General features: G+C 37.9%; 1 protein-coding gene across 1 annotated transcript in view; it reads left to right on the plus strand.

Annotated features, from left to right (window-relative positions):
- The window catches only part of LOC110201877 (interferon-inducible protein AIM2-like), a 60,941-nt gene that overhangs the window by 31,634 nt on the left and 16,639 nt on the right, over window positions 1–12,668 (plus strand). Inside the window, 3 exon segments of the mRNA XM_020977747.2 lie at window positions 4,613–4,887; window positions 10,547–10,713; window positions 11,175–11,243. Coding sequence (XP_020833406.1) covers window positions 4,613–4,887; window positions 10,547–10,713; window positions 11,175–11,243 — 511 coding nt within the window.

The following is a 12,668-nucleotide window of genomic DNA, read 5'->3' on the forward strand; positions in this document are numbered from 1 at the left end:
GGTAGTCCCCTATTTCATTGAAAATCCTTCTTCCTCTTTGAAAGATTACACTTAGTTTTGCTGGATAGTTGATCTTTGGTTGTAATCCAAGCTCCTTTGACTTCCAGAATACCATATTCCAAACCCCTGATCCTTTAAGGTAAACATTGCTAAGTCCTGTGTAATCCTGACTGTGGTTCTGTGATATTTAAATTGTTTCTTTCTGTCTGCTTGCAATATTTTTTCCCTTTACCTGATAATTCTGGAATTTGGCTACAATATTCCTTAGAATTTTTTTTTTAATTTTACATTCTCTTTCAGGAGGTGATCAGTGGATTCTTTTGATGAATATTTTACTCTCTGTTTCTAGGACCTCAGAAAGTTTTCCTTCATAATTTCTTGAAAGATGCTATACAGGCTTTTTTTTGATCGTGTCTTTCAGATACACTGATAATTTTTAAATTATCTCTTCTGGATCTATTTTCCACATCAGTTAAATTTTTCCAATGAGATATTTTACATTTTTTTTCTGTTTTTTCATTCTTTTGATTTTGTTTGACTGATTCTTGAGGTCTCATAGAGAAAGCTTCCACTTTCCAAATTCTAATTTTTAAGGAATTGTTTTCTTCAGTTAGCTTTTGTATTTGCTTTCCCATTTGGCTAATTCTACTTTTTAAGGAGTTATCTTCAGTCAATTTTTGTCCTTCCTTTTCCAAGCTGTTAATTCTGTCTTGCATATCTTTCATTTCTTTTCCCAATTTTTCTTCTACCTCTCTTATTTGACTTTTAAAATTCTTCTTGAAATCTTCAAAGAAGGCTTTTTTTTCATCCTTGAGACCAATTCATATTCCCCTTTGAGGTTTCAGATGTATTTATATTGACAATATTATCCTCTTCTGACTTTGTGTTTTGATCTTCCCTGTCACCATAATAATTCTCAATGGTCAATGTTTATTTTTGCTTCTTGCTCATCTTGTTTGCCTGTTTCCTAAAGTTGAGCTCTCCTGATGGAGCGCAGGGGCACTGTCTCAAGCTTCTTGTGCTGGGGACCAGGGTCTTGGTCACAGCTTTTGGGGCTGAGACCTCAGGTGCTGGCAGCTAGATGTTGCAGGGGTCTGGCAGCTTACCAGGTGCTGAGCTGGGGTCCTACTGGTGGTATCTGATACATGCTGGGGCCAGCTGTGGTTCTTATGCATTTCCCTGCAGCTACACTGAAGTACATGGAGGTTGGCTGCTCAAACACACCTGCCTGCCTGGGGCTACACTGAAGCACAGGGAGGTTTGGCTAATGGATGATACCTCCATGCCTGGAGCTGTGCTGAGGCACAGGGTTTTCAGCTGCTAGAAGAAGCCTTCTGTCCAGGCCTGCACCAATGAACATGATTCTTCTCTGAGCTGGAGTCTGCCAAATATTCGAAAGCATGTGGGGGGTCCTGGCATTGGTGTTTGCCTGCTACACCACCCTGGGGCTCAGGATCTCTCAATGGTTTTCTGAGGTGGGGCTTGCTGCTGGCTTACTGGGACACCTGCTGTCTTGGACTGTGCTCTCCTTTTTACCCAAGTGAAACTGACTTTTCTTGGTGACCTTCTGAGTTTCCCAGGCTAAAAGATTGCTTCTCCCCATCTTTTTGCTGTTTCTGTTGTTCCAGGATTTTGCCTGGGGCACTATTTTCTGAGATTTTAGAAGTCAATAAGGGAGAGTGAGAGGATTTACTGCTTACTCCACCATCTTGGCTTGTAGAAGTCCTTCTGTTTCTTTCTCTTAGTTTTCATGGGGGTAACAAAAATTGTGGTGCCCACTCCTCCAAAAAAAGAGGGCCACTGAAAGATTTCTTTGCACAGATAACAACAGAAGGAAGTTTAAAAGGGAATACAAACAAGCCAGACAGTTTTGAATGTAAAGTGCAATATTTAATATATATTTTGTTATAAATCAAGTAGTATGAAACAGAGATTTGTGGTTTCAAAAAGAATCTTCTTTTTGAGTTTTTTTTTCTTTATGCATAGAAAGTACTTTGGTGATTAAGTTTAGAGTAAAAATAAAAAGAAGTATGGGATCAGGTCAATTCTGAGAAGAAGCTAGTAAAATGCTTTACTAATAATTCATGTACCACCTTTTAAACCAATAATTATAAATCTTAACCAGGCTCCAAGCATTCTGCCTCCCAGTTTTGCTGAGAAGCTAGAGTTTTAGACATCTCCCTTGGCATCACTATTCTGTGACTCATTATAGTAATAGTGTGTAGTCTTTCTTTGTTTAATCCAGCTTGCATTTTTGATATTTTGGACTCCTTGCAATCATACAGACATCTAAAAATTTTCTATATTATTTTTCTTTGAAGTTCTATCTCTCCTGCTTCTTAAGCCTCTATATTAAAATTTTGATTGATGTTGTATTTTTATTTTGTTCTTTGTGCTGCTTTGACTTCCTGCAATATCTTAACCTTTTAACTTTTACATTCAGTTGAATTAAATCTGTAATGAAATCTGTAATGAAATCTAGAATTTCATACATACATGTACTTTCCAGATTCCATTTTTGCATGTTTCTTTTTTCTAGTCAGTAAGCATTTATTAAATTTTTGTTATGTATCAGGCATTGTGCTAAATGTTGGGGGTACAAAGAAAGGCAAAAAGAGTCCCTACCCTCAAGAAGCTCATGTTTTCTAATAAGAAAGACAACATAAAAATAACTGATTATAGGGACAGCTAGGTGGTGCAGTAAATAAGCTCTGGCCCTGGAGTCTGGAGGACTTGAATTGAAATCCAGCCTCAGACACATGACACTTACTAGCTATGTGATTCTCGGCAAGTCACTAAACCCCAATTGCCTCACCAAGAGGCAAAAATAAAAAATAACTAATCATATACAAGATATGTAGAGAGCTGTTGGCAGGTAAGAGAAGGGACTAACAGTTATGGAGACCAGGAGATGCCTTCTGTAAAAGGCAAAATATGTATTGAGTTTTGAAGGAAGCTAGAGAAAAGTAAGAGCCAGAAGTAAGAATAGAGAGCATTGCAAGTGTAAGGGGTAGCCAATGCAAAAGCATGGAGATAGGATATAGAATTTTGTAATAGAAGGCAATGTAAGTAGGCCAGTGAAGCTGAATAATAGAGTTGTAGAAAGCAGAAAAATATAAGAAGACTGGGAAGGTAGGAAGGATCCAAGTTATGAAGAGCTTTAAATGTCAATATTTGATCCTAGAGGTAATAAAGAGCCGCCAGAGTTTATTAAGTAAAGAGTGACATGGACAGGTATATACTTGAGTAAAATCATGTTGGAAGCTAAATGGAAGAAGAATTGAGGGGAGATATGGAGACAAATTAGAAGGCTATTGCAGTGGTCCAGGAGATAGGTGATAAAAGCCTGATCCAGGATGATGGCTGTTTAAGTGGGAAGAGGAAATATACTAGACATGTTGTGAAGGGACAAAAAATAAGATTGGGCAACAGATTTTATATGTGAGGTAAGAGCTAAGCATTAAGGATAACACTGAAGTTAAGAGCTTGGGTAACTAGGAAAGAGGCATACCCTCCGTGATAATAAGGACATTTGAAAAAGAGAAGGATTTAGGATAAAGATAAAGATTTTTGTGTTGGACATGTTGAGTCTGAGATTCCTAAGAGACATACAATTTGAGATGTCCAAAAGGCAGCTGGTGATGTAGGACTGAAACTGAGAAGAAATGCTGGGGTTGGAGAAATTATTATTGAACCCATGGGATCTGATGAGATCAACAAATGAAGTAATATAGAGTTAAAAGAGCAAAGGTCCCAAGAAAATTCTTAAAGGGTATTGCAACTAGTGAGTATGGCTTGGATAAAAAATTAGAGGAAGAAATTGAGAAGGATCAGTTAGATAAATAGGATGAGAGCCAAGAGAGAATAGTGTCATGAGGACTTAGTGGAGAGGTGGTCAGTAGTGTCACATGCTGCAAAGAGGTCAAAAATGATAAAGATTGAAAAAAGCCCATTGAACTTAGTGATTAACAGCACATTAGTAAATTTGAAAAGAATTATTTTTCAGTTGATTGACAAGGTCAGCAACCATATAACAGAGGGTTGATAAGAGAATAAGAAGAGTGTAATGAATGCACATTGTGTAGGTAGATTTGTGAAGTTTAGTTGAGAAAGGAAATATATTGTATATTGGATAGTTAGGAGGGATGATATTATCAAACAAAATTGTTTTTAAGGTTGGAGGAGACATGATTGTGTTTGCAAACACTCTAAAGGAGCCTTTAAAAAAGGGAAAAAGTGGAAAGGGAGAGGGAGGGTAGAGGAGAGGAGGAGAGAAAATAGAAGGGGAGGAGAAAAGAGGAGGGAAAGGGGAAGGGAGGGAAAGGAAGATAGGAGGGGATAGGATCAAGGTAGGGTTCACGTAGAGAGATTTGTCTTGACAGAGAAAGGGGCTACTTCATAATCGGAGACTCAAGATAAGAAGATATTCGGGGGAGGCATCTCAGTGATATGAGACAAGGAGAGAAAAGGTCTGCAAAATGGTCTTAACTTTGTCATGAATTATAAGGGGCCATCCTTAGCTGAGAGGGGGAAGAGGGGGCCCTGTGGGATGCTTAAGTAGAAATAAGAAAGTTTGATGACATGACCGTTTATGTTTTGTTATCTCCCACAGACGAAATCCAACTGATGTGATGAAGAGTCATTTTTCAAAAATTTTGCTAGACGCATTTGAAAAGATAAATGATGAACACTTTAAAAAATGTAAATTTTTTCTAACGGTTAGAAAATACATAACCAAGAAGCAATACAAAGCTGATCGAACTGACTTAGCTCACCATATGATACAAGTGTTTGGTGTTCTCTCTGCTCTGAACAAGATCATTGAAGTGTTCAAGGACATGAACCTTCATGAAGCTGTTCAGGCCCTTCAAAAACAAAAAGACAAAGGTAATTGGATAGTAGGCCCTTGATTCATTTCAGATTGTACTTGTCTTCAAAGTGAAAGGCAGCATAGTCCTGTGGAAAGAATATTGGACTGAAAGTCAGGAGATCTGTTTCTGAGTCCCATTTCTCTGCTTACTGTGACCTTGATCAAGTCATTTCCCTCTTGTCTACAAGATGTGAGATTGGTGCTTGATGACTCTTTAAGGTGTCTTTTAGCTCCAGCATTCTTTGATTCTTTTTTTTTTTTGAAGTCTCAGCAGCTGAGAAATCTTCACTAGGAAGGGTCAAGTTCTCACACATGGCCACAAGATGGCAGCAACTACACACAGCAGCCCAGAAGATGGGAGCATCTGAGAATCTGGTACACTTTCCCCAGAGCCTAGGAAAATCAAAATTTTCCAGACTGCTGGATCTGAATTGTATCTTAGAAATTAGTCTAGCCTCCTCATTTTTTTGGATGAACAGACAGGACTGTATGTAGCAAATGACCTGCTTAAAGTCACAGTGAGACTAAGTAGCAGAGGTGGAACCAAAGCCAGGTCTTTTGACTCATTCCACAACAGTGTACTGGCAAAGGAAAAATTGGCAAGCTTAGGCGGGAGTCACTTAGGAAGGAAAGAAAAAGCTGATGCAATCTTTACTCTGAATAAGACCATCTCCTGACTTTCCTTTTCTTGCTGTTCTCAAGTTACATGAAGCCCTCAAATAGTCCTGGACTGTATCAAACTCAGAAATAACACATATTAAGTCCCTTCTAGTCCCATGATGATGATAATGATGTAAATGTGATTTTGCATTATATTATATTATATTGTTACATTATATTACACAATTTTATCATAGCACACAATTGTAGATAATATATTATTATATTATATAATACATCATAAGTAATATTATATATCGTTTCATGATATCTAATATATTATCATAGCTAGCATTTATATAGCACTTCAAAGTTGTAAAGTGTTTTACATACGTGGTCTCATCCGATCCTCACAACAATTCGGGGAGAGAGTTGTTGTTATTATCATCCCCATTTTATAGATGAGAAAACTGAAGCTAAGAGAAGTTGAGTGACTTGTAAAGGGTCAGATTGATAGGATGTATAGGGACCAGGATTTGAACTCAAGTCTTCCTGACTCCAAGTCTAACACATTGTTCCACCTAGCTGCCCTTTCTAGATTGTTATTTCTGATCTATGAATTTGGGAAATTATCCATACCAGAAACTAGCTTATAGGTGCAAATTCTGAACAAAATGATAGGAGAGCTAGTCCTTAGAGTCCAGGTAGCAAAAGGATCTGAGGGGATAGACTTCAAGGGCCGAGAATTAAAACCCTTACTTCTCTAAATGCATCTGATACAAGATGTAGGTACAAGTAGGAAATAGGTAATCCAGAAGTGGTTAGCTAGGCAAAGCCCCTCCCACAGTACCTCCTTGACTAACTGCCATTGTGATCAGCGGTGAGGTATTGCAACAGATAGAGCACTGGACTTGGAACCAGAAAGACCTAAGTTGAAATCCAGCTTCTGATACTTTGGGGAAGTCATTTAATGTGTCTATTACTTCCAATAGTAATGCAGTCACTACTATCCCATTCTGTTTCTTGTCACCAGAACAAAATTCAGAATGGATCTCTATCATAAAATTGGATCTCTATCACCAAATCCTGGGAATGGGAGCTCATGGTTCCCTTTGTCTTGGTCTAAATTCCTGATTCTTCCCTGACGTCACTAAACAGATAGTCTCTTTAAACAATCACAGAATGGCATATGGTTCTAGTCACTAAATCTCACAAAACACAGCAGGACTAGTGCTCACAAAATCACCTGGAGAAGGGACCTTAAAGATTAAGTCAAATTCCCTCAATTACCAGATAAAGAAACTGAGGACCAGACGAGATGACTTGATCAATGTTGCGGGACTAAAAGCCAGGTCTCCAGACTCAGCACAATTTTCTTTGAATTTTGTTGTTGTTGGTCAGTTGCTTTCAGTTGTTTCTGACTCTTTGTGACCCTATCTGAGGTTTTCTTGGCAAAGATACTGGAGTGGTTTACCATTTCCTTCTCCAGTTCATTTTACAGATGAAAAATTGAGGCAAACAGGGTTAAGTGACTTGCCCAGGGTCACATAGTTAGTAAGTGTCTGATGCAAGATTTGAACTCAGGTCCTTCTGACTCCATGCCTGGTATTCTATCCACTGTAACACTTAGCTGTCCCAACTTTATCATTTTTTTTTCACTTTTTCTTTGCAATATTACCTTAGGTATAACAGAAATGATACAGGGAATCTTATGCTAGAAGATAGACTAAAATAAATCTGAGCCCCTTCAGTCTGGATTGAGGAAGGTTGAGGAAGGATACAGTAAAAGACGATGAAATAAGGAAGGGTGTCAATAGGGTAAATATAGACTTGTTCTCTGTCTCCTAGCTACTAGACCAGGCTTGGCCTAGAGGTCAAGTCTGAAAGAATTAATTTAAGAACAAATCAAATGAATTTTCACTTTTTTATCACATGTAATAATCTCATGAGACTCATTATCTGAATGGGTTTAAGTTAATTAATGGATGACTGATCCCTCTTAAACCATTAAGGAAAATATGAGCTATTTGTATCATGGGAGGAAGAGCTAAAAAAAGCCTTAGAAGTCATCTAGTTTGGGGCAGCTAGGTGGTGCAGTGGATAGAGCTCCGGCCTTGGAGTCAGTAGGACCTGAGTTCAAATCTGGTCTTACTAGCTGTGTGACTGTGGGCAAGTCACTTAACCCCAATTACCTCACTAAAAAACAAAAGTCATCTAGTCAATTCACTTATTTTATAGATGAAAAAAACAACAACAATTTAAAAAAGAAACCCAGAGAAAAGAAATGACTTGTCCAAAATTCCATAGGTATTAAGTAGCAGAGCCGGGAAAAGAATCCAGACCTTTTGACTTCAAATTCAGTGTTCTTTCATAAAATAATTATAGCTAGCATTTACCTGTTGTCTTAGCAAATCACTTTTCATATGTTGTCTCACTGATCCTCACATTAACCCTGAAAGGTATGAGCTATTATTTCACTATTTTACAGATAAGAAAACTGAGGCTATAAAGACTTTCCCAGGATTACATAACAAGTAAATATCTGAAGCAAGAAGTGAACTCAGATCCTACTGGGTCCAGTGCTCTGTCCACTGTACCACCTAGGTATACATGGGAGTATAGTGCTAATCTTGTTTTAAAAAAATAAAATAGCCAGCATCATTGAGGAAAACCACAAAATGTTATTATTTGCACTGTCACAGACAAACCCTGGACTGAATGGACCATTGATTTGATCGAGGAAGATAATTCTGCTCATCTAGAATCAAGGACTATCTGTCCTTCATTTTTCCCTGAAACACAACTAGTGGGGCCAAGCCAATATGATGAAGAAAAGGCAGGGACTCTCCTGGACTCTCCATAAAACCTCTGCAAACAACTTTAAATAATGCCTTGAAACAAATTCTGGAATGGCAGAACCCACAAAAGTATAGGGTGAAACAATTTTCCAGCCCAAGACAACTTAGAAGGTCTACAGTAAAGGTCTGTTGTATACGGATGAGAGTAAAGCATGGTTCAATGCCCTAGCAAACCAGCAGTAGGCCATGGGGGCAAACTGAATCAGTGGCTGCCGTTGTGGTTTCCAGACCTCTCAGCCCACAAATGATAAGGGGATTAGACAACTGATAGAAGGAGATTACAGGGGTTCTTTGCTGGCACCAGGGATAGTACTCTGTGGCGTTGTCCATACTTGGATCTATGTCAAAGTCCTGGATCTCAGTCCCAGGGTGAGGAAGAGTACTAGCACACCAGAGCTTGTGGCCATAAGAAATCTGGGACTCTGGTCACAGTTCCAGAACCAAAAATAGTGCTTGTGGTTACTTGCAGACCAGGAGAGTAGTAAACACACCTCTCCCTAGATCATACAACATTGGAAGAACTGAAAACTCATAGGTCTCCAGGATTATCTCTGAAAACATCTTGCACAAAAAATCTGAAGCTTGGGACAGTGCCTTCTCCATTCTGGAAGCAGTGTGTAGAGTGAAAAGTCAATAAATAGGCTGGAAAAATGAGCAAACAGCAGAAAAAGATCACAACTACAGAAATTTACTATGGTGACAGGGAAGATCAAAATATAAACTCAGAAGAAGACAACAAAGTTAAAACTACTACATCCAAAGCCTCAAAAAAATATGAATTGGCCTCAGAAAATGGAAGAGTTCAAGAAGGATTTTAAAAATCAAGTAAGAGAGGTAGAGAAAAATTAGGAAGAGAAATGAGAGTGCTACAAGAAAATCATGGGAAAAGAGTCAACAGCTTGGTAAAGGAGGCACAAAAAATACTGAAGAAAATAACACCTTTAAAAATAGAATAGGCCAAATGGTAAAAGAGGCACAAAACTCCAATGAGAAGAAGAATGCCATGAAAAGCAAAATGTAAAACAGGGATAATAACTCCCAGGGTTGTTCTGAGGATCAGATGAGAATATCTGTAAAGCACTTTGCACAGTACCTAACTATATAATTGCTAGCAATTATTCTTATGAGTTCCAGCTCACCTAATTTTCCTGAATGGGAGGCAGCTGTGTTATGACTTACAGCACAGTTGGGTATAAGTAGTCAAAAACACGGGCAGGAATTTCTGAAGACTAGACTACAAATCTACCACATCAATTGTACATTGACATGGCATGTTGTAAAGGTGAGTCTATATTTGAAGGTCAGGGCACATGGGGGAGCTAAATGGCATAGTATACATAGAGTACTTTCCATTAGGTCAGAAAGATCTGAGTTCAAATCTACCTCTGATGTTTACTGGCTTTCCAACCTTGAATAAGTCACTCAACATACCTCAGCCTGTTTCATTATATGTAAAATAGAGGTAATGGCATCAATGTCATGGGATTATTGTGAGGATCAAATGAGATTATACATGTAAAGTGCTTTGAAAATCTTGAAGCATTATCAATGTTAACTACTTATACATAATATATGCATATTGTGTATATATATGTATATATATATATGTGTATATATATATGTGTATATATATATGTATATATATGTATATGTATATATATATATGTATATATATGTATATATATATGTATATATATATATGTATATATATACATATATATATATATATATATGACAGAATAATGTAATGGAAAGAGCACTGAACTAGGGCATCAGAATACCTGGAACTTGGGGCAGGTAGGTGGCACAGTGGATAGAGCACTGGCCCTGGATTCAGGAGGACCTGAGTTCAAATCCAGCCTCAGACACATAATACTTAATAGCTGTGTGATCCTGGGCAAGTCACTTAACTCCCACTGCCCAACCAAAAAAAAAAGAATACCTGGAACTCAGCTTTGCTATTTACTATATACCCTTGAGCAAGTAAGTTTGCCTCTTTTAGCCTCAGTATCCTCCTTTGTAAAATGGGGATGATAATATCTTTCTTGCTAATAGAGTTGTGATAAGAATAAAATGAGATAGTGCCTATAGACTACTCTGTAACTATAAGCACCACAGAATAAAATTACTTTTGAAAGAATAGGATGTTGAAAATTCCTTACCTGTCTGAGAAGGACTTCTTTCAGTGAACCTATCATTTTCCTTGTTCTCAAACCAGTTGAGAAGAAATACAATAAGAAAAAAGAGAAGAAACCAGTGACAAGAAACAATCAGGCTCAAATGAGAAGACCAGCTTTCAAAAGCAACAATATTGGTAACCCTCAACTGACCAAGAAAAATAACCTGAAACTCACCAATGAGTCAAAGAAGAATCGTGCTGCTAAGGTAGGTAGGAGCCAGACCATAAAGAGATCTTCAGTCAATAGACAAAACAGTTGTCTCTGCTGTGATTCTCCTCTCACTGTCCATACTAGGGTGTTTTCTTCAGTAACCTCTCAAAATACAAATGAAAAGTAGTAGGGGGATTGGGAGACAGGGATATTGGGGACAGGGAGGAAGAGATGATCAAGTATTATAGAAATGACCAACTATATCATTAATCAATTCCAAAGCTCCTTCTCTTCACTAACAATAACAATTCCTATACTGAAATCCCCTGAAGTCAGAGAGGTGGGCCATGTGACCTCTTAAACTGATGGTCTGTGGGAAATCATTTTGTAGGCTCTTGGAGATCTCCATGTCCTCAATTACTGTGATTGGACTGTTCAGTCTCTAAGATCTCTTCCAACTCTAAGTCCATGATCTTATGATAGTCACTCCACAATCACAAAAACCATTTTTTCCAGAAAAGAAAAGCAACAACTGAAGAGAGGCAAGACAGTAAGAAAATGAAGACATCCCAGGAATTCTCTCAGGTATAATAAATATTGCGAAGTGAATTACTGGTTAAAGTAAAGATTTTTTATTTGAAAAATTATATGGATTTTTGGACCAGGGTATGTGTGTGTGTGTGTGTGTGTGTGTGTGTATACATACACATACACACATATATACATATGGACACATATGTATGCATGTATATGTGTATGTATACATGCATACACACATATAAAACATATATATAAAATATGTAACATAAAATATAACACAATCTCTTGCCCATTTAAGAAGTATCTGTTGAATTTAATTGAATTGAAGAGGAAAAGAGAAAGCTTTCTAGAGAACAATATAAATAAAAAGAGAACTCACTGATCAACAGAGACTTTTTTCAATTTTTTTTTCAAATGTATGAATGACAAAAGCAAGTAATAGAAGCAAGTTATAGGTGCAGCTAGGTGGCACAGTAGATAGAGCACTGGCCCTGAAGTCAGGAGGACCTGAGTTCAAATCTGGCCTCAGACCAAACATTTGACACATACTAGCTGTGTGACCCTGAGTAAGTCACTTAACCCCAATTGCCTAAAAAAGAAGAAGGAGAAGAAGAAGAAGCAAGTTACAAAAGCATGGCCCAGTCCTATGAAAATAGAGTCTGGAATACTAAAACTTAGGAAGAATCCTACGGATGAGAAAAAGGAGCAGCTTTTTTATTTTTTACATGTGTTGGGGGAAAGAGGAGGTTTATAAAAAAGACATCACTGCTACTTGGGGCAGGTGAGATGATTATAACTGACAAAGGAGAGAAAACAGAACTATTAAATTCTTACTTTACCCTTTTTCCCTGCCAAGGAAAATAATTACAGAATAACAGAACTTTAGGGTTGAAAAATACCTTAATAACCATCAAGTCCAACCTTAACCTGAAAAGCGATCCCATCTCCAACATACCCAAGACAACAAGTTATCCATCCAGCCTTTGCTTAAGGACTTCCATTGAGGGGAAGACCAGCTAAATTTAAGGATACAGTCTTGGCACTGGGAAGTTTAGAACTGAAATGACTATTGGTGAGATGAAAATCAAAATAAGCTAGCAAATAGCTTTCCTTGAGGAGATCAACTTACCAGGCACAGAAGAACTATGTATTCAGGCTACTGAATGAACTGCTAGATATGATTACCAAGCTATTGTCAGCAGAACTGGAAAGGTACTACAAGAGTAGAAGAGGGAAATGCCCCAAGTTCTTAAGAAGAGAAACAGTAGTAGAGCGGAGCCAAGATGGCGCAGTGAAAGCAGTGACTTGCTTGAGCTCTCCCCCAAACCCCTCCAAATACTCATAAAAAATGGCTCTAAACAAATTCTGAAGCAGCAGAACCCACAAAAAGACAGAGTGAAACAAATTTCCAGCCCAAGACAACCTGGATGATTCATCAGAAAGGTATATCATGCCGGGCTGGGAGCGCAG

Source organism: Phascolarctos cinereus, unplaced genomic scaffold, assembly GCF_003287225.1.
Source record: "Phascolarctos cinereus isolate Bilbo 61053 unplaced genomic scaffold, phaCin_HiC Scaffold_5;HRSCAF=322, whole genome shotgun sequence".
NCBI classification, from domain to species: Eukaryota; Metazoa; Chordata; class Mammalia; order Diprotodontia; family Phascolarctidae; genus Phascolarctos; species Phascolarctos cinereus.